The 24,443-nt window shown below is 41.3% G+C and overlaps 1 protein-coding gene across 3 annotated transcripts; it reads right to left on the bottom strand.

Annotated features, from left to right (window-relative positions):
- Window positions 1-513: 513 nt before the first annotated feature.
- On the bottom strand, window positions 514-24,102 carry GTSE1 (G2 and S-phase expressed 1). 3 transcript variants are annotated; one of them, XM_075016044.1, is made up of 12 exons: window positions 24,046-24,102; window positions 22,727-22,810; window positions 19,642-19,699; window positions 18,951-19,563; window positions 17,573-17,722; window positions 16,570-16,717; window positions 10,245-10,622; window positions 9,950-10,022; window positions 8,306-8,557; window positions 5,305-5,485; window positions 4,266-4,400; window positions 514-645 (listed from the first exon to the last, which is right to left on the bottom strand). In XM_075016044.1, exons 2-12 carry the CDS (start codon window positions 22,803-22,805, stop codon window positions 562-564), a joined length of 2,151 nt encoding a protein of 716 aa, XP_074872145.1. In that variant the 5' UTR covers window positions 22,806-22,810; window positions 24,046-24,102; the 3' UTR covers window positions 514-561. The 3 variants fall into 3 exon arrangements, with proteins under 3 accessions (XP_074872145.1, XP_074872129.1, XP_074872137.1); XM_075016028.1 differs by having other exon boundaries at window positions 16,567-16,717; XM_075016036.1 differs by lacking the exon at window positions 24,046-24,102 and adding an exon at window positions 23,911-23,953 and having other exon boundaries at window positions 16,567-16,717.
- Between the last annotated feature and the right edge of the window lie 341 nt (window positions 24,103-24,443).

A 24,443-nucleotide genomic window follows, 5' to 3' on the forward strand; every position in this document is an offset into this window, starting at 1 on the left:
TCTTTAACATTAGCCTGATTATATTTCTATGAGCCCTTAAGAGCCAGGTGCTTTTATTAAAATGTAGATATTTTAGCCTGTTGAAATACTCCATGGTACACTTGTATAACACACTTAGCCCAAAAAACATTTCCAGACTATACTTTTCAACATATACAGACCACTTCTATCCCTCCTTTGACACACACACACCTACTACATTAGCTTTAAGTTTTCCATTTAATTTCAGTACATTAGATAATTTTATTTAGTACAAAACCCTTTGAAGGTTAATTTTATATATTAGACAAAATAATTTCACTAAAACTAAACAGCACTTTTTTTTTTTAAAAAAACCCTACACATCTGCAATAAAGCATGAAGACAGTTGCATTAATGTTTCCAATGTGGTTTTGCTGAACAGATTATTCTAGTTCCACTGTGTACATTGTACATTCAGTAGTACTTTAAAGAGATTCTATTGCAGGATATATCATTCACTCCGAACAGTATTAAGATGGCTAATAAATCAAATCGAGATTGCAGATGCTCGTACCAAGATGCATTTTGGTTCTGGTCATTTTAGAACTTCAGCAGAGGGGAATCCAGATTCTCTTTGTTCACTTCAGGACTCAGAGTGATTAGAGGGGAACTCAAATCTATTAGCTGAAAGACAGGAAGTGACAACAACATTTAGCTAATCCTGGCTAGATACTCTGCACATAGGTAACTGCATCCAGTCATCCCAATAGTAGTCCAGTTACATCTGGAACAATAGCAGTGTTGTTAAAGATTCTGCATATGCCTGAAGACAAAATATTCAAGATGTTCAGTTTAGAACCTCTTTACCTATATGTAAAAGTTTAAATTACAGCAACAACCAGAGACACCGATCAGAGTACTTCATGCTAGGTGTTATAGAAAAGAAGCCTAGTCTCTCCTGCCAAAAAAAAAAAAAAAATCTCTGATCCAAGGTATCAAAAAAATGCTAGTCTACCAGGACCAAATTAGCATCTAACAGTTAAAATCAAAACAATTTTACTTAGTGTAGCAACAAAACTACAGATCAAACACCCAAGAGTTTATGCAGAACACAGGAGGACTGAATCTTGCAGCTAAAGTCCATTTGGGAATCTGTTGCTGTCATACTGAGCATTGCAACACTGAGCTTAAGGTTTTTTATTTTTGTTTTTAAATAATCACTGGATTTACATCTACACTATTGAGTTTTGTTGCCACAATGGGGGTTTGTCAATAAAACTCGCAGAGCATCAACACACAAAGTGCATTTTATCAACAGAAACTATAAACAAAAAAGCTACGTATAAGCTCAGGGGGCCTTTTTGAGTGGGCCAAAAGATCAATCTGCTTTTGTGTGTCCACGCAATCTGTGGACAGAAGTTTTGTCCGATCATATCTTCCAACAGTAACTTCTGTAATTGGATGCTTCTAGTGTAGATGTAGCCTGTGATTCAAAGTCAGAGTTAGGTACTCCTATTTCCTGTACCACATAGGGAGAGGAGAATAAGAATGGGAGTCACAAAAGCCAGGACAGTAGGTGATCCGCTGCCTCTACTTGCTGTTGGGAGATCCCAGAGAGAAGCATGTGTTCTACTCACCCCTTTTCATTCCTAATACTCTCCCTTCCTCCCCGACCCACCAGTTACAGTCTAGTCCCTACGTTCACTTCTTTGGTAATACAACTATAATTAATTTTGTATGAAAGTATGCCTTGTCAGGTATCATATGAAAACCCATTCTGTACTTATTATTTTCCTTGTAAAATACATATGCCAACATTATATGGTAGTACTAAGACATGTTCCGTGTTTAGAAAAAAAAAAGGGCAAACGGATGCCTCAGCCAGTTGTCAACTAAATAAAATGGACTAACATCTGGTTAAGTGCCCATACTTTAGCAAGCAAAAAAGGATGCGAGCAAGAACTTTACACCTTGGCAAAGAAACAGCCAGAAATTCCCATCTCCACAGACTTTCAGTCTCCTGAACCCCAGCTGGAGATCATTCTTGAAAGAGAAGGAAGAGATGTAAATACGGGGAACATTCACTTTCAAGTGCTGTTGCTGCTTGGTGTGTAAGAAAGCATTATACTGTGGAGGGATCCTGGCTGAAAGATTCAGCCAAATCATGTAGTGAGAAAGCTTTAGCTTCGAATTCATTACGTTAGGGGTTAGTCACATTTTACTTCATTCATCATGCTTCATTCATTCTGCAGTTAGTAAAATTGGTTTTGTTTTATCTATCAGTATGTTTGGATTTAAGTGTTTGGGGACACTCCATTTTAGAGAACAAGATTAATGCATATCAGCGTCTATTAATTAGATGGCAGCCTTTATATAAGCTTGGATTGTCCAGCGACAGGAGGACAGTATTAGACACACATTCTGGGGGGCTTTGGGGATGGAAGCTTGCTAGTGTTGCCTTACAACATAATTCCAAGGTGGGTAGCTATAGAACTCTTACAGTATACCTGGGAGTGATTTACAAGCTAGAGGCTGTGTGTTTGCAGACCAAGAGTGGTTGCACTCACAACAAGGCAGTATAAAAGGCACCCCAGGACGGAGAACAGCAATTAATTCAGATTGTATCCTGGGAAGTGTCACACACCCCTTTAACTATTTATCCAAAATGGAACAGTTGGGAAAAAACTGACATCAGAATATCTCATAGCCCTGAGATTAGAGCATTAATCTGAGAAGTTGGAGAGGCCTGTTTAAATGTGTGACTCAGGTGGGCAATACGTGGCCTGCGGGCTGGACACAGTTCACCACAGTTAGCCCCTGGCAGCTCACCAGATGCTTTATTTACCTGACCATCTGCACGTACAGTCACCTGCAGTTTGCATTGGCTGTGGTTTGCTGTTCTTGGACAAGAGCTGCAAGAAGTAGTGTCATGGCCTGCATTATTTCCTGCGGCTCCCATTGGCCAGGAAGGCAAACCCACTGCTCCCCTCATCCAGGCAGAGAGGAATACTTAAACTGGCAAGCTCATCCTAGATGAGTACCCTAACCCTTGTGCACGTGTGCAGGCACACATGCACATGTGTGCTGTACTCTTCCTCCCCCATTCCTTGCATAAAGGATAGAAATGTTTAATTCAGACTTTGCAGATCTCAGTTGTCTTACAATTTTTCTGGGTGCTCATGTCACAAAGCTAGGCCCCTTTGTGAATCAGCACTTTCAATAGATGTTTTTATCCAGTTATTGTTCCCCTAAAAGCATCATTTGCTTCAGGGAGTCGTAACAGATTTAGGTAATAGCTTATTCCCCTTATCGCTCCTTCCCAATTTTAAGTCATGAAATGACTTAGTTAAATCCTACACCAATTGTATGCAAATGAGTCTTGAGCATCAGAATATTTTCAGTGCGCACTACCACATTTGCTTTTCTGTGCTGGCAGTGGTAGAAAAACGAGCAAACTACTCTTAAAGCAAGCGTCAGTGTCAAGCCCGGACTTTGAAGAGTGGTGGCCAAAGTCAGGAGCAATGGGCCATTTTACACACAACTCCACATGCCAAACTTGTCTGAATTGGTGAAGTGTTGAAAAAACCAGAGCTGCAACTGGGGCTTTGACGACCATAACAAGACAGAATACGGTCTCACGGCAGAGAAGAGTACCAGGAACATATTCTAGCCTCCACATTATTGGTGTACATGGCTAGTAAGCAGTAGTGTGCCATTTATGCATGCAATGCATGCCCCAGAATTAATTTCTGCAAGAATCTGAATGCTCTGAATATGACTTCCTCACCAGCTGCATCCGTGGGGCGAGTCTATCCAGCCCCCTGTACACCATCACAATATATACTAAAACAAATGTCATAACATACTGCTGCTATTAAGAGAAGTTTAGTGAGCCTGCACAGAGCTGCGTTCCTACAATAAATAATTGATGCAGCTAACTTTGACTTTCAAAAACAGCACAGAAGGAGTGAGCCATGCAGGGCTGAATACAGTCAGGTCCTTGATTCATGAACTGAGATGCTCAGTTGTAGCTCTGTTTTACAATAAACCATTCAATCTCCTCTCAATCTCTAGGATAAAAAATTGCCAGAAAAAGACATTCTATTTTACTCCATAAATTGGATACAACTTGACTAAGGATGCTGAATTAAATATTTGATACTACTGCCAAGCACAACTCATATACAATAGATTGTTACATGGGAGAAATAACTGTTCTACATACAAACCCAAACAATTTTTTGTGCAATTTTATGCTTTTATGGAAAAACAAACAACCAACAGAAAAGGTTGAGATACCTTACCTGTCCTACCACCATAGGTTTTAGAGGAATAACTTTATTCACTTCTGGAGTATTAGAAAGGTCAATGAGAGGTCTGCTTTCACATTCCAAAGCTGCAACTGGAGTTTCAATTATTCCAATATCTACCAGCAAGACCTAGAAATAGTAAAGTTTATTTTTTTCCATTTATTGTGCTTCCTTCAGAAGCATTCCCTATTAGTGTGTAGGGAAAAGCCATTAAAAAAAAAAAAAAAACAAAAAAAACCACCAACCACTTTTAGGTTTGTAGGTTATACGAAAACCATCCTAAAGGTAAAGCAGCATTGTCTGGTGGATATAGGGAGAATCAGTGTGTAAAGCAGGGGTGGTTAAGTATTACGGACATGCTAAAATCAGATTTGAAAAAAAATATTCTTAAGTTTCATATTTCAGTTTTGATCTTGTAACTGCAATTGTGACCTGATAGTATTCTGATAAAGAAACAGCTCAAAAAAGATCACCACCTTTACTTGCACCTCTATTCAGTTAGTTAGCCATTAGTCACATGCACTAAATAAAATCCACAGCAAGCTTCCACCATTCTGTAAATAGGCTACTGGAGAAAATAACTACAGCTGAACCAATAGTTTTTAAGTTTGGTCTATGCCCAATATTTGAAAGCAAGTTGCTATTCCAGTAACTATGAGGTTAGCCTTTTGTCTTTTCCAACTATGGTTTGAACAGTTCTCTATTTTTGATACGGTCCAAAAATATTGTTTAATGGCAATTGGAATTACTTCATGTGTTTCATGATTAATACATAAAGGCTTCCAAGTGCAGGTAACAGAGAAAATTTAAATTTAACCTCTATTTGTGCAGGTCCCTTTGAAATTACTTTTCCCCCGGAACATTTAACCCAATGAAGAAACACCAGTCCGTGGTATGATAAGCAAAACACCAGAGGGTGCATATACACTCGCGTCAAAATTTGAGCAAGTTTTTTTTGTAGAGTACACATTTTCATACAGTTCACTGAGTGGCAGATTTTAGAAGAGGGGACAAATGGATTCAGTGTACCCACCTCATTAGTTTGTGCTTCTTCAGCTGGCTGTTTTTGCATTTCTTCTTGTATTTCATTCTCTCCTATTTCAGTTGTCTTTTCTGGTGAAAAGACAAGTGTAAGAGGCATCACAGGTGGAGGAGATAAATCATCATCTTCAAATGATGATGCCTGTGTCTTGGAATCCTTTGTCTGTTTAGAACTGGAGGGAAAGTTGGCAAGTATTTAAGACCATTACTATTAAATATCAACAAGATAAGGTTCATGTCATTTAGCTGTTGTACAGAAACTAAAATGCAACTTGCAGCTTTATTATTTTTCATTTTGTGAGTACCCTCAGTCTGAAAGTAAAGTCTTACTTATTCATTGTCCAAAAGCATGCAAGGTACTAGACAGAACTTAAGAAACTGCCCCCACCTTGAGGGATTACAATTCAGATGGACAAGTCAAAGTTGTCTACAGCGTACAAACAAAACTGGCAGTCCATATCTGGTAGATAATTTTAGCATAAATTTGAATATTTTAGCTTAAATTTCTGGAAGCTTATCCAGAGAAGTGAGAGTTTTGCACGTCACTGTGATTGTTCAGTCCAATCCCCAGTAAAGTGAAAAAGTACAGGGACAAGTCGGAGGATTCCTAAGCTGCAAGCTTAACAATCAAGGAGCCAATAGGAAAGTTGTGAAAGAGAAGAGTTTTAAGAAGAAAGGACATTTTGGATGTGTGCTCTGAGGAAGTAACAATGTCTGAGGCATGATGATGCTTGGGTTATACTGGAACAAAGAAGTTTTTTTCTTTTATTTTTGGCACAAGGCGAAATTTAAGATTAGTTAAATTTTACTCTGTGAATCAGCACCACAAGGCTGCCATAATTATTAGCTTAAGATATATGTGCATATTTGGAGCTTGTGACAAGATGGGAGAGAATGCATCCTCTCCACAGGGCAGGTAAAGAATTGTGGTGGTGCTGCCTAGATTCCCCATGCTATGCAGTCACCGACTCAACTACGGCATGGAAAGACCACTGTAGTTAGGAAGATTTACTGCCATGGGGTCTTCATAGGTCTCTGGCTCCACTGATGATAACCAGAAGGCAGCCTGCATGTGCGCTCAATAACTGCAGCAGACCCTGAGAGGGCTTCTAAAGACAACTAACCAGAAAAAGGATCGAAGGTGCCAGGCCAGGTTTATTGTTAAGCAAAGTACAGTAACTGTTGTCAGCAGACCCTACCGAACCACAGCGCACATGTACTTGCCACAATGCAATGACTATCAGTGGGAAATTTCCATTGCCCTCCAGGCCATAGAAGAAGACTGCCCCCACAAGACACCACTTTATATATGGTGGAGTGGCCAATTTTTCACGTGTTCCAGGGGCCAAACACAAGCTAGCCCCAAACCACCATGCCACCCCAATTTCCAGGCTTAAATCCCTCACAGCACCAAATCACCACTCCACCCTGTCCCCAAGCTTAACCCCTTGCAGCCCCAAACAGAGGATTAGCTTTCCTTACACAGGACCTCTGTGTGCTGCCACCCCCTCAACTGTTCCTTCACTGGGACATTATCTCATCTCCTCCTCACTGTGGCCACACAGCTCCCCGCTCAGCCCTCCTACTCCCTTCCCCCACATACAGCATGGCAGGGGCAACTCCCTGCTGTGCGGATATAACAGAGACTCAATTTAATTGGCTTAATGGCCAGATCCCTCCTGCCAGCCATTAAACCAATGAAATTGAGTTCTACCTTCTCAGTGTGCTAGGGCAGGGAGCCAGAGGAGGAGCGAGTGGCAGGAGTTGCAAATGGCCCCTTAAAAAGCCACATGCCATTGTAAAAGTTGAATGGGAGGCTCCATGCTGTGCCACGGATAGGTCTGTGGGCCAGATGAAAAGGCTCCACAGGATAGATTGTGGCCCACAGGCCATATGTTTGTGCTTATATATTGGGGTGGCAAACAAATCACACTCACTGCTGACATATCAGGTTGCCACCCCCTGATGTCGGTTACCACCCATCATCCTGTACCTTGTGGTTTGATTAGATCACCTCTGTCCATCATGCCATCATTTTAGACCCTTTTCTGAACCTGGATCTGGATCTGTGGAGTTGGTACCAGGCCTTTTTTAATGAGCTGACGGTACCACATGATTTCAGTTTACCACCTGTACCAATTATTGTTCTGTATCTGGGCCGATTCCCAATCGGTGTTTTGCCAAGTTCCGTTATCGGGGGCCTGCCTCTTGCTCACAGCTTAGGTTTGTTTTATGTTAGCCATGTTTTGTCCATTGTCAGCTAAGCCTCAGACCAAGCCTGTGCTGCACGGGAGTAGGCCTTCATCTTATTACATTCCTCCACTGTTTTCTTCTGGGGATGATGTTTACTCATTATGCTGGAAAAGCATAATGCATTGACTGAAGGTGACCCAGTGGTCATCTTACTACAACCACCTCATGGAGCAAGAATGGTTTAATTTTTAACAATCCTTGACCTCTTAGAATGTCAATTTTTACAGTGGTGACAGCATAAGATTGGCCAACACCTTACAATGTAATGTATTAAACAGAAGGTAAAAAGTACAGCATTTGAACTAACTGTCTAGGAAGTATAGAAGTGTCACTGTAACTTTGTGTTCCAACACTCCTATGGTCACTGTGCAATCAAGTTGGCTGAAAGCAGGATAATTCCTCAGATACAAGTTCTATGATGTACATAATTCAAGCTGATTCACAGGTAGTGTGAAGATATGATCAAGCAATGGATTAAGATGTGCTAGGGAGTCCAACATTAGCGTCTGATTTAAGGATTCATGCAAACCAAACCATAGAGAATTAAGTTTGTAAGAACCAACAAGAATAGCTGTATTATTTTGCTGGTTACCTGGATATGTGTCTATTCAGCAGTACATGAAATCTCTTACCTGTGACTATACAGCATCTGTACATCTAGGACAAAATACTTCCCTCACTGAAGTCAATAGAAATTTTAATAGACTTAATAAGGCCATGTTACATGCACGATATCTTACCCAGCTGCAAGTGTCTTTTTGGCAGACATACTGGAGACACGATGTGCAGACATAAAACGTGGAGAGGAGACAGATCTTGGCATAGTTTTAGGAGTCATTGCTGGAATTCCTGAGATACGACGACTAGCAGGTGTAGGCAGAGCAGAACGTTTTATACTGGCTGGAGTAACTAAAATAGACCTGGAACTAAGACAAGAGTTCTGTGAAGCCCCATCTTCTGAAGGTCTGAGAGGCGTGCAGACAGCCACATTGCTAGAGGGGAAAAAAAAGTGGTACTCATTTAACTGACAGCTTCTAGAAACTTGTTACAACTTCACTCTGAATACTACTCAAACAGAAACACAAGGCAGGCTTCATAACACAAACAGGAATGTGTTGGGATAACTAAATTTGAACATTAAAAAAAAAAAGATTACTATATTATGTTGGAACTGGTCACATCATCACAGTTAAGGTTCAGTTAGAGGTTTTAACCCTTCACGTTATGAAAAATTCAAGTTAGTTTGAGACAGAAGCAGAAATATAACTCAGTGTAACAGATCTTGGAAGTGCTCTCAAGTACAGGGTATTATGTAAAAACAACCGAAAAATAGATTTGCTTCTTGAGTATATTCACAATTTAACTTCACAAAAAACACCACCCCATACCTCATTAGTTCTGCAGGGCCATGTCTACATGGGCAGCTTCTGTTGACAAAACAGCTTTTGTTGACAAAAACCCATGGTGCATCTACACCCGTGGTGTCCAACATGCACCCTGTTCACCACATATGGCAAATTGGGAAGCATATTGTGGTGAAAGCAGCTTTGGGGGGCTGGTGCATCGGCTCAGTGGCTCCTTGGGCACCATGCAGATGCTCGGAAGCCGTGTGGCTGGCTTGGTGGCTTCTTGGATGCTACGTTGTGTTCCTATGGCGAGTCCCCAGGGGCAGGGGAGTAGGGTGCAGTGATCAGGTGTCTTGTTTTTTGGACACCACTGGTCTACACGGCCAAAGCACTCTGTCAGGAGTTTAAAAATCAACAAAACTCAGCTGTTCAGTTGGCAGCGTTATACCTCTCCATTACCAGGTATGGCACCTCTTTTGACAGTGTTTTGTTGACAGAGTGCTTGTGTAGACAATTCTGTGGACAGAGAGGGCTCCGATTCACCAGGGAGCCCTATTTGCAGAGCTTCCGGTCAGCTGTTCTGTCGAGAGGGCTGGGCAGTCTGGCAGCTCTCTGCGTCTACACATAAGAAGATCAAAAAAAGCAATCTGCTCCATCTGCACTCTCTCAGAGGTATTGTCAAGGTTTCTCTGTCAACAGTGACCTCTGTTGACAAAGGCTATCCATGTAGACATAGCCCAGAACTATCACTGCTATATGAGAGCTGATTCAGGTCTCCTGCACTTGAGAGTTGTCCACGAACTGCAGTTACATATTTCTGTTACCCAATCAATTTTCATATCCCAGGGTAAATTAACATTTTTATTAGCAGAAGTCTGGAAGTCATCAGCAGACTACAGAAACCTCCCAATGTAACTAAAAGTAACTAAAACTGCACTTTTAAAATTCAGGTTACCTAGTTAATACACCTTTCTCAAAAAGTAGGTCTACTTAAGGAAAACATTCAAGTGATCCAATGAATTTTAATTACGACATTACCTTCCCAATGTGCCACAAGATAGTAATCTGATTGGCTCTGCTACTTTTGGTGCTGTGTTTCCTGGTGATGAACCTAAGGGAAAGTAAAAATGTTAGTCTATGCTATTACCTATTTTTAATCTGTATTAGTTTAATTTTCAGCTATAAACATCAACAAGTCACATCTCAAAAGCTCTGGAACAATACACAGATAAAAATATTTCAGTCTATTAGCACACAGTGCAAGGAATGTTCAAAGTGTTAAAAATCAAAAATCAAGTTAACCCAAGAACTGCTTTCCAATATATCTTCTTACCTCCATATTTCTTAGGGACCTTAATCTGATTAGTAGGTGTGAGTACAACTTTAGGATTTCCTTTTGGGCATGTGTTTCCTTTTGCTGCACTTCCATCTTTGTTCTGCTGAGATATCTTCTGCAGATTAGGAACTGAGCTCAGTCTCTGAATTCCACTGGCTAGAATTTGGGACCCTGTCACAGAAGCTGAAGATCTGGCTAAATTCCGAGCAGTAGATATTTTAGGAGAACTAGCAGATCTTGTTTGTTTGCAGGACACATCAGAATGGACAGCCTGCACAGAAGACATTCTGATAGGTCTAACCGTAGCCAGTCTTTGTGTGGTAGATGAGAGTTTGGAGTTGCTCACAGAAATTTTTGAAGAGACACTTGATTTAGCTAAAAGATAGAAAGTGCAAAGTTAACCAGCAATTCAGAGGTTGTTTCGCCTTCAATTACGCACACTTAATTACAAGAGCATCTTATTTTACTCAAGTGCAGCTGAAGATACAAGCGATTTGTGGCGAGTGTTCAGGCATCTGCGATTGTCAGCTGTTACAATTTTAAGGCTTCAAAATTTTGTTAGCCTCTAGTTTTGAAATCCTAGAAGAATGAAAAGTGGGAGGCTGTGTGTGTGTGTGTGTGTGTGTGTGTGTGTGTGTGTGTGTGTGTGTGTGTGTGTGTGTGTGTGTGTGTGTGTGTGTGTGTGAGAGAGAGAGAGAGAGAGAGAGACAGAGAGAGAGAGAGAGACACTCTACAAAATGGCTCTCTTTGATACTTCAGAAAAGCCTCCTTGACATGGATTTAGAATGAGGTCAAATGAAACAAGACATTTTGAGAAAAACTTAAATATGCTTTCTTTAGTTATATTTAAGCATAATTTGTATTTTCAATATAGTTGGCCTACCTATATAAAATACACATTTTAAGGGACAGTCAATGAAGTTTCTTTACCTAACTAATCCAGTTAAGAGTATTTTAAAAAAGTTATTTTTAAGTGACAAGTTTCAGTACACTACATATTCACTTAATCTTAATTTTTCAATTAAACTAAGTAGATTTGCTAGACAGTTATTAGAAATTTGTATTCAATATTTCCAGGACACATTAGTTTTCCCATTGAATTAAGATCATGAAGTTTAGGTTACTTAAGACAAGTTTGTTTTTGTTATTAAAACTAAATTTTCAGATAAAAGTTCTTAACAGTAGGGGAGACCTATGTAGCATAGATGTGTTTAAAGCTGTGGGCAAAAAAGCAAGCCACAACAAGCTTACAACAGTATTTTCTTGACCCTTAAAAAGGTAATGTATTATTGACTAGGTTACCTAGGATATGTCTACACATTAGCTTTATTTTTAAATAAACTATTCCAGGAGAACTTACACTCATCCCTCACTATACGAGCACAATTCCTTCCCAAATTTCTGCTCGTAAGTGAACTCACAAGAGCGACACTAAATTCCCATTAAAACACATGTAAAAGTCTCCAATTCATTCCAAGTGCTTGTAACTGGACATAAACCAGTTGAGTTTAGGTACTGATGTATTTGAATAGTTTGGCATCAGAAATAGGATGTAGTGTATGTAGAACAGGGATTCCCAACCCATGGGTCCCCATTAGATTTGTTAAAGGTCTCCAGCTGGGCAGTTCCCAGCTGCATGTGGCTGTTAAAGAAGTCATTTACAGCTTCTTAACACTGCTGCCTCAGGCAGATATCAACAGAGATAGCTGCCATCTCCAGCAGCTCTCTCTGTCATTAAGGACAGCAATTACCTTTTGCCTAGGTACTGAAACCTTAACATTTGAGTTAATTGCTGGGAGAGCCACCCAGCCTAGCAGCCCCAGTGAAGAGGCTGCAGGGGGAGGAGGAGGAGTGTCTAAGGCTGGGGCTGTTGAAGAAAGCAGACAGTGGGTAAATCTGGGGGCAGTTTGGTGCTGCAAGGGGGGGGGGGGGGGGGAGGTCTAATACAGTAAAAGTGTCTCTGCCCCCTCAAAAAAAAAAATGGGATAAAAATAAGATTAAGAATCGTGAACAAAGACTTGCCCCTTTGTGGTACACTGCATTTTATGACCATAGGCCATAGGATAGCAGTAGTCAACTTACATATGCTGGTGTAAGTAGCAGTTTTGCCCCTATAGTAGGTGTTACCTAGCTGTGGCCTCGCTGAAGTTGACCTATGCTATACTACTCCAGCTATGTCTATAATACAGCTCTAGTTGATGAAGCTTAGGTCAACTTCCTGTTGTGTCTAGACCATGCTGCATCAGTGGTACACACAATCAACTTGCCATAATCTTTTTATTCAGCAGATTATTGGAGAGTGCTTTGAGGTACAGACCTGCTAAAATTGACCCCTGCTGCAGCATGGATCCCCAGTTAAGTTCAGACATGGCCTGTGTTATGCTAGTGGTTTATAAGACATCTCGATGGAGGTATGCAGGAGAAATTGTGGGCAGATCATTTTATTTATTGCATTTTTACAACAGGCTACTTATCCAAAGCTTTAAAACTGTGGAAATTGTGTGTATAAAATGCAGTAGTTGATTTACTACAAGATGCAGACACACACAGATCTCAGTCACCATATATTGTGTGTTCAGCTAACCAGCAACTGTTCAGTCTAAGCTCCAAACTTATAATTTTTTGGTGGGAGGGTGTGGTCTGTATGTGTTACGTTGTAATTATATCCGTATGTAACAGCAAAATATGGGCAAATGGCTGGAGAAAGACATATAGCCCCCTTTTGTCTCTAGCAAAACAGAGATGATGGATTTCAGGAAGGCAGATTTTGGTAAACTCAGAGAGCTGGTAGGTAAGATCCCATGGGAGGAAAAACTGAGGGGAAAAACAACTGAGGAGAGTTGGCAGTTTTTCAAAGAGACGTTATTAAGGGCCCAAAAACAAGCTATTCCCCTATGTAGGAAAGATAGTAAATATGGGCAAAGACCGCCTTCGCTTAACAAGGAGATCCTGCATGATCTCAAACTAAAAAAGGAATCCTATAAAAAATGGAAACTGGGACAAATTACAAAGAATGAACACAGGCAAATAACACAGGAATGCAGGAGTAAAATTAGAAGGGCAAAGGCACAAAATAAGCTCCAACTAGCTACAGGCATAAAGGGTAACAAGAAGGCCTTTTACAAATATATTAGAAACAAGAGGAAGACCAAGGACAGGGTAGGGCCATTGCTCAGTGAGGAGGGAGAAACAGTAATGGGGAACTTGGAAATAGCAGAGATGCTTAATGACTTCTTTGTTTTGGTCTTCACAGAGAAATCTGAAGGAATGCCTGACAGAGAATGCTGGTGGAAAAGGGGTAGAGTTAGTTTTTGAAATAGAAAAAGAACAAGTTAAAAACCATTTGGAAAAATTAGATGTCTGCAAGTCACCAGGGCCTGATGAAATGCATCCTAGAATCCTCAAGGAGCTGATAGAAGAGGTAGCTGAGCCGTTAGCTCTCATTTTTGGAAAGTCATGGGAGACAGGAGAGATTCCAGAAGACTGGAAGAGGGCCAATATAGTGCCCATCTACAAAAAGGGGAATAAGAACAACCCAGGAAATTACAGGCCAGTAAGCTTAACTTCTGTGCCAGGAAAGATAATGGAGCAGGTAGTTAAGGAAGTCATCTGCAAGCACTTGGAAGGTAGTAAAGTGATAGGGAACAGCCAGCATGGTTTTGTAAAAAACAAATCATGTCAAGCCAACCCGATAGCTTTTTTTGACACGATAACGAGACTCGTAGATAAGGGAGAAGCAGTGGATGTGGTATACCTAGACTTTAGTAAAGCATTTGATACGGTCTCACATAATATTCTTATCGACAAACTAGGCAAGTCCAACTTAAATCGCGCTGCAATAAGGTGGGTGCATAACTGGCTGGCAAATCGCACCCAGAGAGTAGTTGTTAATGGTGCTCAATCCAGCTGGAAAAGCATAACAAGTAGGGTTCCGCAGGGGTCTGTTTTGGGACCAGTTCTGTTCAATATCTTCATTAATGATTTGGATATTGGCATAGAAAGTACGCTTATTAAGTTTGCAGATGATACCAAGCTGGGAGGGGTTGCAACTACCTTGGAGGATAGGGTCATAATTCAGAATGATCTAGATAAATTGAGAAATGGTCTGAAGTAAACAGGATGAAGTTTAATAAAGATAAATGTAAGGTGCTGCACTTAGGAAGGAATAATCTGTTTCACGCATACAGAGTGGGAAGAGACTGTCTAGGAAGGAGTACAGCAGAAAAGGATCTAGGGGTTCTAGTAGATCACAAGTTAAATATGAGTCAACAGTGTGATGCTGTTGCAAAAAAAGCAAACGTGATTCTGGGATGCATTAGCAGGTTTGTTGTGAACAAGACACAAGAAATCATTCTACCGCTCTACTCTGTGCTGGTTAGACCTCAGCTGGAATATTGTGTCCAGTTCTGGGCACCCCAATTCAAGAAAGATGTGGAGAAATTAGAGAAGGTCCAGAGAAGAGCAACTAGAATGATAAAAGGTCTGGAGAACATGACTTATGAAGAAAGGCTGAAAGAATTGGGCTTGTTTAGCTTGGAAAAAAGAAGATTGAGGGGGGACATGATAGCGGTTTTCAGATATCTTAAAGGGTGTCATAAGGAAGAGGGAGAAAACTTGTTCTTCTTGGCCTCTGAGGAGAGAGCAAGAGGCAATGGACTTAAGCTGCAGCAAGGGAAGTTTAGGTTGGACATTAGGAAAAGGTTCCTAACTGTCAGGGTGGTCAAGTACTGGAATAAGTTGCCAGGGGAGGTTGTGGAATCTCCCTCGCTGGAGATATTTAAGAACAGATTAGATAGATGTCTATCAGGGATGGTGTGGATAGTGGTCGGTCCTGCCGTCGGGGCAGGGGACTGGACTCTATGGCCTCTCGAGGCCCCTTCTGGTCCTAATGTTCTATGATTCTATGAAGAGGGGCAGCATTAAGAAAAATATACAAAATATCAGTGATGAGAGGGTTAGGAGTATGCAGGAAGTTGATATGCAGTAAAAAAGCTTAGCAACCCCTGCTCTTGATGTAAATCGGACAGCAGTGCTAGGCCTTTGTCATTAAGTTTTTAATAGGAAATACAGTCTGCTGACATATGCAGTGAACTCCTGATATGCGCGATTCCAACTTGCACTTAACTTGTGTTAACATGAGTTAAGCACAAGTCTAAATTCTGGGGTTCCTAGGAGATGGTGGTTAGCAGGAGTGCAGGTCCTTTGCCAGCTCCACACTTCAGTCCCCAACTCCCCCAGCTGGGGGAAGTTGGGCAGGCAGCTGCACCACCTCAGCTTGGAGAAGCCGAGCTGCCATGGCTGTATGCCAGGGAGAAGCTGCACCTGGCTGCCGCCTGTTTCCCAGTTCCCCACAACTTGCATGAAATTTGAGTTACACAAGGGTGCGCAGGAGCACAACCCTCACGTAACTCATGGTTTTAACTGTATTCAGAACAGAGTGCACAGCTACAGGAACAGAGACTTGGTACGTATATATTTAGCATGAAAAACTAATACAGAACTTAGAAACGTAAAGCTTAGAAAAGCTCCCAAGCCTAGACTCCTTAGGCAGAATTTTCACAACAGACAGATGTTTAAATAAAGAATATTAAGAGATTTGTACTTTAGCCTTGCTTTAAAATGGATCAAGAAGCTGTAAGCAATTGTATTCCACTGCTGTTTCTAGTAAGTCCTGACAAAGCTTTAACAATAGCATTATTCTCTTTTTATGTTAACCATAATCTTTGTGATATTACTGTTTCGTTTGCCATGAGTAAACATTTAGAATGGGGGACTTTGGAGTCCAAAATTGGGGTTGAGAAACAGACATTTCTACCTACCCTTTATTCTCCACTTCATAAGGTTTGTTCTCTAAATCAGATGTACCACTGTGGCATTTTGAGGTTCTTGCGACTAGATATAATTCTAACCAGAAAAGAACTATTATGGACTACTTTAATTGCATCAGATCCTATTTTGCACATATTGGCCTCACCAATTTTAAAGTGTCTGGTTTAATTCAAGTGCTAGAAGTCAAGACCTTGAACTAACTACTACACTGAGTCAACTTAAATGAATTCTTAGTCTTTTCTTCTCAACCCCAAAGAGATACAGTGGTTCAGATAATATCTTTTATTGGACCATCTTCTATTGGCAGAAGGTACATAGACCCCTGTGTAACTGGAGAGCTTGCACCTTCCTGGACAATTAAATATAGGACCTCACCTATTTTGCCATTCATATCATGGGAACAATACTTCAAACTCTGGAATCTACAGGTCAAAAGCCCACACTAGTTATTTTAAAGTGACAGGAGTGCTGCATTTCTATGCAAAATTACCACCATTTCCTCCTATGGGAGAGGCAGGCAAGCTTGAATTCAAACTGGAGTTCATGCTGGAAGCAGATGATGATGAAGATGATGAGGTGTTCTTTCTTAGAGGACCATTAGTAGTACCAGGAGGTTTTAACTGGGTCTTCCTTAACCCAAACTGTGAATAAAGATGATAAATAAATAAATAATCTGGCAAAAAAAAAAAAAAAAAACTTTAAGCAAACACAACATTTTCCTTTGCTAGATTTCTAGATCATTGTGCATGACTGTTTTTGGGTTCATTTGTCCCAGGGATAAGTTCCATAATCCTCTTTTAAAATGCTTCAGTAAAAAGCAGACTGTTGGTAAGGAAAAAAATTATGACACCTAAGTTCTAATGTAAAATTGGAATAGGATAGGTCTTGAAAATGATTAGCCCAGTGGTGTCCATCTGCCCTCTTCCTCCATCCTGGCTAGCTCAAAATATATCCTTAGTATAGATTCTTTAAGTATCTAGAAATCAAGATTAATGGGACAGACCACCAGAGTCCATTTTTGAATTGCTGTACCTCCCTCCCTGCTCAATATTCCACATTATTACCTTTTCTTAGAAAAAGCAATTGGGCAAGTTTGACTGTAATAATTAAGACTGTTCCATTAGCGACAGAGGTGGTGAGAACAGCCAATATTTCATTTAAGTGTATTCCTTACCATGAGATTAGGCATCTCTTATGCAAAGGAGTGAGGAGAGGCGAGATGTGTGATAAACTGCATGGGCAGTAATAAGTGGCTAACAATGGAGTTTTAACAAAACTGAGACAAAATATATTCCATGAGCTATTCTTGGCTGACATGAGTCCTTAAATTGCAGTGCTATGATTCCTAGAATTTGGCTTCTGTCACCGCTATTCCAGTAAGACACAACGATGGCATTAAATTTAAGTGAGAAAGTTAGGTTTGTCTTCTGCATTTAAGAGTCACCAGTACTCTAAGAATATTTTCACTCTGCAGTTGAATTAGCACTTGCTATTACCTTGCTTTGAGAAGAAAGAGCTCTCTTGTCTTGTAATGATGAGCTGCCATTGAATGATGAATCACATACATCTGACGCAACACTGGATTTATCAGAAAGTAGATCTTCAGATGATCCCATGCTGTTCAAATGCTTTTCCCCTGGTTTTGGCTGTAAGATTCAATTTTTACATTTATTTGAAAGCTATTATAATTTCTGTTGATCTGAAGATTTTGCGTAAGCTGAGCTGATCTATTCAATAAATTATCTTTTAATACCAGCCAACAGAAAAGCTAATTGCATCTACCAAGTGTGTGGTTTGCTAAATATTAAAAGTTCAAAGTTCTTAATTTAGACTTTAAAGTTGTTAAATACAATATAGACTATGTCCCCACTTACTGAAATTGGCTTTAAAGACAGACATATCATCATAATGCAATCCCTCTGCAGCAAGTTAGTCTCTATGGGATTTTCAATCCACGTACATCCCCTTAGACTGCAGTGCCTGTTACTTATTTTAAGGCAGGTAGGTTCCACATCTGCAGGCATAACGTAAGGCACACACAATCCCTTGTTTCCAATGGTCCAACAGAGAATGGATTACTGCCTGATTAAACCTTTCATGGCTAGCAGTTGGAGTCAAAATAAACAGCTCACAAGTCTATTCAAAATAGCAATTCACACAACCAGCTGTAATATCAATGCTATGGGATGGGAGACCCAGGGGGAAAAAATGGCACACACTACAGAAGCTTTCCCACCCTCTCCCCTATAGCAGCATTCCCTCACCCTCCTCCTCAGGAATAAAAAGCTAGCTGTTATTACTTCTATATCTACAGAACTATGCTTATTACTGCCAATTTTGAAGAGCTCAATATATTCTATATGGAGTTACACATCTCATAGAACTGAAAGGGACCTTGGGAGGTCATCAAGTCCAGTCCCCTGCCCTCTTGTCAGGGCCAAGAAGCAACCCCGCCCCCCACCAAAAAAAAAAATCACTAAATGGCAGCCTCAAGGACTAAACTCTCAACCCTGGGTTTAGTAGGCCAATGCTCAAACCATAAGCGAAGAGCCTGTTGGCACCAAAATCAATAGACAGCAAACATTTTATCAGAGGGATGAGAAAATATCAAACATTAATAAGACTTCAATAATTAATAACTTCAATTCAGTTAATGAAAAAAACGCAACAACCTTTTTCCATTCTAACCACTACTTCAATAACTACTGCTCTGCTAGCATTAGTATTGCAAGGTAAAATATACCTTAATTTTAACTTTTCTGTTTGCCAGCTTTCTGGATAAAGTCAGCTTCCTATTTGATGTTCTCAATGGAGAGATGCATTAACTCATGTCAACCCCTTTTTTATTAAGTTGTCTAGAAGAAAATTCTGTACCTTTTCTGTCAGCTGATTACTTTTTCCAAGAGCAGATAAAGCCTGTGTGTGCAATTTACTTATTGGCTTTTTATGTTTCCCATCAGCTTGTTGTTCTTGGACTAGAGGTGAAACTGGTATTTTAGGAGAATTATGGATTTTAAGAGGACTAGATGTATTTGGAGGAGTTTGAAGGACACACGTTTTGTTAACTGCTGTCACAGGTAAATCTGAACGCTTCTGAAAGGAAGGTGGCAGTTGACAAATTGGGCTGTCCCACACACAGTATGTCTCCCTTTTAATAGCCCTAGGGCTTTTTTCTATGCTTCCTGTTTGGAAAATTTTTAGTTTTGACTTGGATTCTTGCACAAATTTTTCTATAACTTTGGGTTTTGGTCCTTCTGGTTGGGAGACTTTGTTCTGTTCATTTTTGTTACCACTTTCCAGCTGCAGTGCTACCAAGTGAGCTTCTTTAAAAATTTCCACAAATTTCTCTCCACTAAGAGGACTCCACATAAGTGTATCAGGGGTTTGAGAGCTCTTTTCTTCAGCATCTTTCCTTGCTTCAATATTAACAGCAACACATTTTTCTTTGTGCCCTAGTGGTCCAACAAAAACTTCATCTTCATTTCCACTGTAAGACAGACAAAACAATTAAGATGCTGTAAAAGCATTTGCATTTCCAGTATGTATATGATCTTACTTAGCTTACCTTGCAGGAGACAGTGAAAGGTCAAAATCAAATTTTTCATCAGTTAGAAAGGGCAAGTCTGAAAAATAGAGTGATCAATTGTGACCATTGCTGTAGATAAAGATTTACTGCAATACTAATATCTGTTTGAAGTATTAACAGTCAACATTATTAAAACCTAAAGACTAGGAAAAATATCTTAGTGTGTATTTGACACTAAGGAGTTTTGTCGACAAAAAACCTCAGAGCATCTACACACAAAATGCATTTTGACAACAGAGACTGTTGACAAAAGAGACACAAACGCTCTGGGGCGGATCTTTTGTCAGAGCAAATCAAAAGACTGAGCCACTTTTACGTGTCAACGTGATCTGTCAACAGAAATTTTGTTGGAACATCTCTTCTAACAGTAACTTCTGTAGACAGATGCTTCTAGTGTAGATTTACCCAGTCTGTGTTCTTGTTTCAGCACAAGGTTTCTGTTTGTAGAAGTCATACAACAAGAGGAAGAGAAACATTTAAAAAATGTTAAACATTTAAAAAATAATGTTGTAAACACAAAAGGGTTATTGAGAATCCTCAAGGAACGTGACTAGGATGACTTTTAACACTGAAATGGAGTCAATGTCAAGATGACTGTCAGAAAACAGTCAGTTTAAAAGGTGCTTAAGTAATCACCCATTACTTTTGCATTGCACTTAACTGAAAATTAAAATAAGCTACTAAATTCCACTTTGGAAGTTTACAGCTGAAGAAAAGATGATTAATTATGTTTAGAGTCAGCAGAAAGACGAGAAAATGAGAAAGTTATTTTAATTAGAGCAATTCTGATGAAATGGGAAAGCACCGGATTGGAAGGGGTCAGAGTTGGAAGAGAAATAGAAGGGTGAAATATAAACCTGTTGTCAGATGTTTAAAGGCAATGGAAATGAGATAGTAAATAAAGAAGCTAGGACAGACTTCCACCCTCTTAGTAAGAAAGAATAGTAACAGAGAGGGAGCTGTGCTAGTCTATATACTATCAAAACAAAAAGCAGTCAAGCAGCACTTTAAAGACTAGCAAAATAATTTTATTAGGTGAGCTTTCATGGGACAGACCCATTTCTTCAGACCATAGCCATACCAGAACAGACTCAATATTTAAGGCACAGAGAACCAAAAAACAGTAATCAAGGAGGACAAATCAGGAAGAAAGGATCAACGTGAGCAAATCAGAGAGTGGAGGAGTGGGTGGCAGGGGGAAATCAAGAATTACAGCAAGCCAAGTATGCAGACGAGCCCCTATAGTGACTCAAAATTCCCATCCCGGTTCAAACCACTTGTATTCATCTGGCCCTGTCTATTTGTAGTACTGGAGTGTACTAATCAAGGATGGCCTTATCAGTACCACGCTGTACCAAAAACCTACTTATCTACACCCTTCTAGCTTCCATCCTGCACACATAACTAGATCCATTGTGTACAGTCAAGCTCTTAGATACAATTGCATTTGCTCTGATTCAACTGACAGAGACCAAAAGCTACAAGATCTTTACCAAATAGTCATAAACCTGAATTACCCACCAGGAGAAGTAAAAAAAAAAAAAAAAAAAAAAAAAAATTGACAGGGCCAGACGAATACCCAGAGACCAGCTACTCCAAGATCAGCCCAAAAAAGCCAAGAACAGAACACCACTGGTCACCACTTACAGCCCCCAACTCAAACCACTGCAACAAATTATTAAAGACCTACAACCTATCCTTAATCAGGATGCCACACTCCAGAAGGCCCTAGGTGACAGGCCTGTTCTCTCCTTCAGACAACCTCCCAACCTTTTGAGGATCCTCACAAACAGCCACAGTCTATACCCCACGAATACCAGTCCTGGAACCTTTCCTTGCAACAAAGCCTGCTGCCAGCTTTGTTCACATATCTTCTCTGGAAATACCATCACTGGACCTAACCAGGTTACTCTCAGAATCACAGGCACTTTCTCATGCTCCTCTACTAACATCATATATGCCATCATGTGCCAACAATGCCCAGATGCTTTGTATATTGGACAGACTTCTAACTCCCTTAGACAAAGGGTTAATGGGCACAAAACAGACATCAAAACACTACAGATCCACAAACCAGTTTGCCCCATTCCATTAAATGTTGACTTTCTGTTAATGACTTAAGAGTATGCGTGTTACCGAAAAAAAATTTTCACATCGCTATTCAAAGAGAAGCGGTGGAGCTGTCTTTTATATTCAAATTCGGCACATTAACACAAGGTTTGAACTGGGATGGGAATTTTCTGAGTCACTAGAGGGGCTTGTCTGCACACTTGGCTTAATCTAATTCTTGACCTTCCCCCGCCCCCACCCCACACTCCTCCACTCTCTGATTTGCTCACCTTGATAATTTTTTTCCTGATTTGTCCTCCTTGATTACTGTTTTTGGTTCTATCAAAACAAAAAGCAGTCAAGTAGCACTTTAAAGACTAGCAAAATAGTTTATTAGGTGAGCTTTCGTGGGACAGACCCACTTCTTCAGACCATAGCCAGACCAGAACAGACTCAATATTTAAGACACAGAGAACCAAAAACAATAAGCAAGGAGGACAAATCAGAAAAAGGTAATCAAGGTGAGCAAATCAGAGAGTGGAGGGGTGCGGGGGGGGAAGGTCAAGAATCAGACTGAGCCAAGTGCTACTTGACTGCTTTTTGTTTGTTAGTAAGGAAGAGCGTAAGAGGACTTGCTTGAATAAGACACAGAACAAGTCAAGAGGACAACAGCTAGGTGAAAACAAGGGAATGAGAAGGCCTGTCTGGAACTAAAAGGCAGCAGAAAACAAAAAGCTCTTAACTGGGATACAGAAGGGAAAAAAAAAAAAAAAGGAGGGGGGTAAGGAATGGATAAAGTGGATCTCAGGCAGAAAGCTCCTGCTGTCTGCACTGCTACCTGCACTACTGTGACTAGGCTGTTATTTTTAGCCTACTAACAGCTCAGTCAAAGCTAGCATGTGTATGTCTATCCAAGGTGGAAATTATACCCTAAGCTGCAGCGTAGCTGTACCTTAGGAAGTACCTCCAGCTGGTCTATCCCAAAAAAGATGATGAAACAATATTTGCCACCTACCTCTATTCTTGGAAACATCTAGTTTTTCTTCAGTCATATTACTTGACCTGCCCACTGACATTGCTATTCCTTCCTCCATAACATCTGCAAAATAAGACATTTCAAAAAAGCTTCACAATTTAATAGTAACAGAGAGGAAGCTGTGCTAGTCTATACACTATCAAAACAAAAAGCAGTCAAGTAGCACTTTAAAGACTAGCAAAATAATTTATAGGTTTATTATTATTTTGCTAGTCTTTAAAGCGCTACTTGACAGCTTTTTGTTTTGACAGTATGTAGACTAGCACAGCTTCCTCTCTGTTACGTTCCAAAAATATGTTAGTCTGTAAGCTGCCACAGGACTTCTTGTTGCTTTTGAAGATACAGACTAACTCGGCTACCCCTCTGGTACCTGTCACCCTATGGCTACATTTATACTTACTAAAAGCTTCAAAATGGCCATGCTAATGGCCAAAGGGAAGAATACTAATGAGGTGCTGAAATGCATAAGCAGCACCTCCTTAGCATGCCACCAGCACCACGGTTCGCTTGCCCGCGGCTCATCATATCGCCTGATAGGAATAAGGGGATTTCGATGTTGGTGGGGTCCTTTTGAAAAGGACCCCTTTGTAGACGAGCTGTGGGCAAGCAAACCACTGTACTTTCGAAGTGCCATGGCCAGTGGCATGCTAATGAGGCACTGAATATGCATTTCAGCATCTCATTACTATTCTTCCATTTGGCCATTTCGAAGTTTTTAGTAAGTGTAGACACGGCCTAGGTAAGTAGCTTCTGCGGCCTACCGAGTTAGAGCTCGGTAACAAAGACCACAGCGCCTTAACACAAAGTCTTTTTTGAAACATGTGGATGAGCGAGAGCAAAGTTCAGTGCGTTTCCCCGGAGCAGATTCCGTGTGACCCCGTCACAGACCCTGGGGGCCGGGGACCGCCTTTAGCTCAGGGAAGGAAGCAGCCAATGTCTCGCTCGGCTAAGCAACGTTAGCACTGCCCCCAAGTTCAACTAAGCAGACTAGAAACACCCGCTGCGGGTGGCTGCAGGCTCTTTGCCGAGGGCCTGAGGAAGTCGGGGAATTTCAAGCCCCCTCCCGTGGGCAGCTCTCGATGCGGCTGAGGCAAACAGCGCCTTAAACCCCGCACCCTCTGCTCGCTCGCCGCTCCCATGGCAACAGCGGTCCCCGCCCTCACCCTCGCGGCTGGACAAAGCCCCCGTGTCCCACTGGGCCGGGGCGAGCCGCTCCTTCACCCCGCGCTTCTCCCCGCACCGGGCCCCTCCTTCGCCCCCATGCGTCTTGCCGCGCCCCTCCGTCCCGAGCTCCGCACCTGACCGCTCCCGCCCGTGAGGCCGTCCTGCTGACGCGGCGACCGTGTCCCGTCCTCGGCCCGCGCTGGGCCCCTTATAAGAGAAGCGATGCGCGACAGCACATTTGAAACACTCGCGGCCAGCAGCAGGCATCCCAGTCACCCATCACGCCTCCTGATTGGTTGGTTTAAACTAGGTTGCAGCCTCGTGACCCAGGCCCGAAGACATTGGGGCGGTGCAAGAGGAGCCCAATGCATGCCGGGAATCGTAGTTCCGGAGGGGTGATTCCTCTGAGAGGCAGCGCCCCTTGGTCCTGGCCTGCTCCAGGCCGCTGACAGTCTGGCAGGGCCCTGGGGCTGAGGCAAGCTCCCAGCCTGCCCTGGCTCCGCATTGCTCCCGGAAGCGGTCAGCGCGTTCC

The sequence above is a fragment of the Carettochelys insculpta genome, chromosome 1 (assembly GCF_033958435.1).
Source record: "Carettochelys insculpta isolate YL-2023 chromosome 1, ASM3395843v1, whole genome shotgun sequence".
NCBI lineage: Eukaryota > Metazoa > Chordata > Testudines > Carettochelyidae > Carettochelys > Carettochelys insculpta.

Excerpts from the sequence above, each read along its gene's own strand:
- GTSE1 (XM_075016028.1), bottom strand. The coding sequence starts at position 22,805 with ATGGAGGAAGGAATAGCAATGTCAGTGGGCAGGTCAAGTAATATGACT. Across the intron at positions 10,623-16,566 it reads TCCCATAGGAGGAAATGGTG|CTAAATCAAGTGTCTCTTCA; the intron begins GTAATTTTGCAT and ends TCTATCTTTTAG. Across the intron at positions 646-4,265 it reads AACCTATGGTGGTAGGACAG|CTAATAGATTTGAGTTCCCC; the intron begins GTAAGGTATCTC and ends CCTGTCTTTCAG.